The following is a 5,342-nucleotide window of genomic DNA, read 5'->3' as shown; positions in this document are numbered from 1 at the left end:
GTTTCACCTCTCATCCGAGAAGCTTCTTCAGTTCTAAGGTCAAATGGTGGAGAGTCCCAGATATAAACCTAGTGGGAGTAACCCCCCACAGAGGGACAAAAGGACCCCCTGATGATCCTCTAATCGCCTGAGCCAAGGTGTGAAACTGGGTGTGGGTCCCAATCAGCCAGAGTTTCGGGTGAGTTCATTGTGAAACCTGGCCCCACCTTATCATGCGAATTCCTGAGGTCAGATGGCCCAGGATGTGAGTGGGCGTTAAGGCGTCTGGGAAGGGATCTCAAAACTGGATTATAGATGGCAGAGAGTTGGTGTCGTAAACCCCGCCTCTGTTCAAAGATGGTCGCTCACAGTGGACATAGATGGCTTCTTTCACTCCTCTTTCAAACCATCTGTCCTCTCTGTCCAAAATGTGAACATTGGCATCCTCGAAAGAGTGTCCTTTATCCTTAAGATGCAGATGGACTGCTGAGTCTTGTCCTGTGGAGGTGGCTCTTCTGTGTTGTGCCATGCGCTTGTGAAGTGGCTGTTTGGTCTCTCCAATGTAGAGGTCTGAGCATTCCTCGCTGCACTGTACAGCATACACCACATTGTTAAGTCTGTGTTTTGGCGTTTTGTCTTTCGGGTGAACCAGTTTTCTGTCTGAGCGTGTTGCTGGGTCTGAAATGCACCGGGATGTCATGCTTGGAGAAAACTCTCCTGAGTTTTTCTGATACACCGGCTACATAGGGGATGACAATGTTGTTGCGTCTGTCCTTCTTATCCTCCCTCGCTGGTGTCTGGTCTTCTTTTCTGTGCCTCTTTGCTGACTTTAAGAACGCCCATTTAGGATAGCCGCACGTTTTGAGTGCTTCCTTTACATGTGTGTGTTCCTTCTTTTTTCCTTCAGGCTTAGAGGGAACATGTTCTGCCCGGTGGTGTAGGGTCCTAATTACTCCAAGTTTGTGTTCCAAGGGTGATGGGAGTCAAAGAGGAGGTACTGGTCCGTGTGTGTGGGCTTCCGGTAAACTTCGATGTTGAGGTTGCCGTTCTCTTCGAATGTGCACAGCGCAGTCCTTTCCACTTCCTCCATGTAAAGGTTGGCTACAATAGGTGACACGGGGGAGCCCATGGCACAGCCATGTTTTTGTCTGTAAAAGCCTTCGTTGTACTTGAAATATGTAGTGGTGAGGCAATATGTAGTGAGAACTGTAGACCTCATCACAGCCACAGAATCTGCCATATGGAAAGGAAGGCTCTTGGCTCTTTCAAAGGAAGAGTACCCAGCCACTGGTACAGATATGTAGACGACACCTGGGTCAAAATCAAGACACAAGAAGTGGAATCCTTCACTGCGCACATTAACGCTGTGGATAAAAACATCAAGTTCACCAGGGAAGACACAAAGGACAACTGTTTGCCTTTCCTGGACTGCGCTGTGCACATTGAAGAGAACGGCAACCTCAACATCGAAGTTTACCGGAAGCCCACACACACGGACCAGTACCTCCTCTTTGACTCCCATCACCCTCTGGAACACAAACTTGGAGTAATTAGGACCCTACACCACCGGGCAGAACATGTTCCCTCTAAGCCTGAAGGAAAAAAGAAGGAACACACACATGTAAAGGAAGCACTCAAAACGTGCGGCTATCCTAAATGGGCGTTCTTAAAGTCAGCAAAGAGGCACAGAAAAGAAGACCAGACACCAGCGAGGGAGGATAAGAAGGACAGATGCAACAACATTGTCATCCCCTATGTAGCCGGTGTATCAGAAAAACTCAGGAGAGTTTTCTCCAAGCATGACATCCCGGTGCATTTCAGACCCAGCAACACGCTCAGACAGAAACTGGTTCACCCGAAAGACAAAACGCCAAAACACAGACTTAACAATGTGGTGTATGCTGTACAGTGCAGCGAGGAATGCCCAGACCTCTACATTGGAGAGACCAAACAGCCACTTCACAAGCGCATGGCACAACACAGAAGAGCCACCTCCACAGGACAAGACTCAGCAGTCCATCTGCATCTTAAGGATAAAGGACACTCTTTCGAGGATGCCAATGTTCACATTTTGGACAGAGAGGACAGATGGTTTGAAAGAGGAGTGAAAGAAGCCATCTATGTCCACTGTGAGCGACCATCTTTGAACAGAGGCGGGTTTACGACACCAACTCTCTGCCATCTATAATCCAGTTTTGAGATCCCTTCCCAGACGCCTTAACGCCCACTCACATCCTGGGCCATCTGACCTCAGGAATTCGCATGATAAGGTGGGGCCTCTCCTCGTCTGTTTACCTCAGCCATAGTTCTAGTCTTAGTCTGTTTATCTCACCAGAGTTATAGTTATAGTCTTAGTCTTTGCCTGTTATTTTCCACCACAGTTATAGTTATAGTTATAGTTTTTGGTCTTAGTACCTCTTAGTGTTTTGTTTCTTAGTGTTTTGACAGTTTGCTTTGGTTTCCTGGTTTTTCCTTGCCGTTATCATTAAAGGATCACTTTTCTGTTAGAACTTTACTACTCCTCGTCGTCATCTGTTTTTGGGTCCTGTTTCCACACACATCGGCGCACCCCGCCGTGACAATAATATTAGAAACATCAGGTTCCACATAGTTCAAGTATGGTTCCCACACCTTAAAGAATTGATCTGTTTTTGAGTGCAGTACACATGTAAGATATTCCAGTTGCACTAGATCCAACACTACTCTTTGCCAACCTTTAATAGTTGGTACTTTTTCATAAATCCATTGGAGTAGTATATTCTTCCGTGCCACATAGGTGAGAACACAGTACAATCTCCTATTATTCTTGGATATTAATCGCCGGCTGGGGAGGCCCAGTATGAGAGACAGAGGGTCCATCTCCAATTCACAACTGAAAATCTTCTCCATTTCAGATAACACATTGACACTAACACTAACACTTTTAATAAAGCATGAGGACGTGTTCGGCACCTAGACTCAACGAGGGTGAGGGTGACACAGCTATCACTGTGTCAGCACTGCCATCAAAACAGCTATGCCTCTGAGTTCAAGCCTTAACAAAACCACTAAGTTTTAGCTAAATTCATCACCCACACAGTAGTCATGAACAAGGGCTTGCAACCTCTACAATCAAAATTGCTTAGAAAACAAAAAAAAATCTAAATCTGCACCAGTCTGCATTAGATTATGATTGCTGTTTGGCAATTTAACGGCATTTCCTTGTGCGTTTTTAATAATGCTGTCTTTTTAAAAAATATAATAAGAAGAAATGTATTTATTTCAGTTTGGGAGATTTTTTTTGTTACAGCAATTGATACAATTGTAAAAATAACAACAAGAAGAATTTAATATGCAATACATTTATAAATATAAAATAATACATTATCTGGGAGACGGCCTTCTTATATCTGTGATGCAGACCTGAATCAGGTTAACAAGTTAGAGAAGGTGCTCTGCTAGCTGTCCAATAACTGGTGCAGAGGGTGGACCTCATGATGGATGACAGTTTGCTCCGTGATCTCTCCACCACAGCTTCAAATGTGTCCAGCTTGCAGCAAATGTTATCATGTTTATTATTAATATTGTTAAGAATATTAAAAATATGAATGAACCAGTTTCAGTTGTAATTCTGGCTCAATTGCAGTTTGACATGAAGCACACGAGTAAACCAGCAGCACTGGAGGTGGAGCAAAAAAAAAAAAAAAATGTACATATTGTTACATTTAGATTTAGATCTATCACTGAGGGGGTCTCAAGACATGCTAGTTATGTGTATACATCCATGCTAACCATGGCTAGTTAATAAAATAAGATGATAAAGCAACAGAATCAGAATACTTCATTAATGCCAGAGGAAATGATGTAATGTAACAGGTGACAGATGAAGGCTACGACGCACATGTTAATGAATAAAATATGAAACTTTTTCTTAATTCAATGCATTAGCTACATGCTAATACATTGCTTATATGTAGCTAATACATATACTATATATTATATATATATATAATATATATATATAATTATATAAATATAATAATATATATATTTTTGTTATTGACCAAATACTTATTTTCCACCCTGTACGAATAAATTCTTTACAAATCCTACCATGTGGATTCATGGATTTTTTTTCACATTCTGTCTCTCACAGTTGAAGTGTACCTCTGGTGCAAATTACTGACCTCTGTCATCATTTTAGGTGGGGGAACTTGCACAATCGGTGGCTGACTAAATACTTTTTTGCCCCACTGTATATATATATATAAATATATATATTATATATATATATATATATATGAGAAAAATGAAATTGCATAAATAAATTAGCATACCTAGCATAGAAACACACTCTGACCCCTGGGGGGTCAGAGTGCAGGGTCAACCAAACATTTGAAATTCTAATTCATTCTTGTCTTATACCTTGCTGTGTCATCGAGATCCTTATTTGTATCATTTTAATTTTAAACATTTCGTTTAAAATATATATTTTAAATATTGGGGTGGCTGTAGCTCAGGAGGTAGACCATCTACTAATCAGAAGATTGGTGGTTTGATCCCTGGCTGCTCCAGTCTGCATGCCAAATGTCCTTGGACAAGATACTAACCCCAGCTTGCTCTCCAACACATCTATTAGAGTGAGAATGTGTGTGAACGTTAGGTAGAACGTACATAAGCATAGAAAGAAATGTTCTTATACAAATGGGGGAATGAGGCATGCTGTATGTTGTGTAAAGGGCTTTGAGTGCTCTCAGAGAGTAGAAAAGCACCTTATAAGGATCAGTCCCTTTACATATGGATAGGGTTTCTAGCTCCCCAGACAATAAATATAAAAATCTCATTTCTCATGTACAGGCTTTATCTACACTGTGTGGTGGGTTTGACAGGCAGGCCGATTGACTCATTTGGCCTCTGATTCTGTCTCTAGAATTTCTGAAGATGATGGAGAACGTCCAGTAAAGACACCAGCTCTACATTCCTTGGTGATCCGTCCTCAGCGAGAAACTGAAGCACGTGTGTGATGGAAATCTGCTCAGAGCAAGCTCTAAATTCTAGGAGCCCGTCCACAAATATGTATAGGATAACTTTCTGAGATTTCAAAATGGATTCAAGACAAACACTGCAACCCACCACGTTTCCCCTTCTCACATGAAACCTGGGAACTTGTTGAGGATGTCTATAAATATCCATCCAAACCTTTTAAGACGAAGGCTCTCTTCCCCGGGTCCCTCCTTATGCCAACTACCCAGCTGTCCCCTTTGGCAGCTGCTGTTGCTCCAGAAATGCTACACCGCCACGCTGGCCCCGCCCTCCACTATCGCACGTCACATATCTTCTCAACCCTAATCTTTACTTTCTAAATAAACCAACTTCTTCTCCCA

The 5,342-nt window shown here is 42.3% G+C and overlaps 1 protein-coding gene across 1 annotated transcript in view; it reads left to right on the top strand.

The window, feature by feature from the left end:
• The window catches only part of LOC102291582 (troponin C, skeletal muscle), a 14,883-nt gene extending 9,541 nt beyond the window's left edge, over nt 1–5,342 (top strand). The window contains exon 6 of the mRNA XM_005938087.2: nt 4,889–5,342. Within this exon, the coding sequence (XP_005938149.1) occupies nt 4,889–4,920 (32 nt within the window). The 3' untranslated portion in view covers nt 4,921–5,342. The remainder of the gene's footprint in view (nt 1–4,888) is intronic.

The sequence above is a fragment of the Haplochromis burtoni genome, unplaced genomic scaffold (genome assembly GCF_018398535.1).
Source record: "Haplochromis burtoni strain Fernald_Lab_line unplaced genomic scaffold, NCSU_Asbu1 Contig_246, whole genome shotgun sequence".
Lineage (NCBI taxonomy): Eukaryota > Metazoa > Chordata > Actinopteri > Cichliformes > Cichlidae > Haplochromis > Haplochromis burtoni.
The sequence above is the reverse complement of the archived record's forward strand: the minus strand, read 5'-3'. Positions and strand labels throughout refer to the sequence as shown.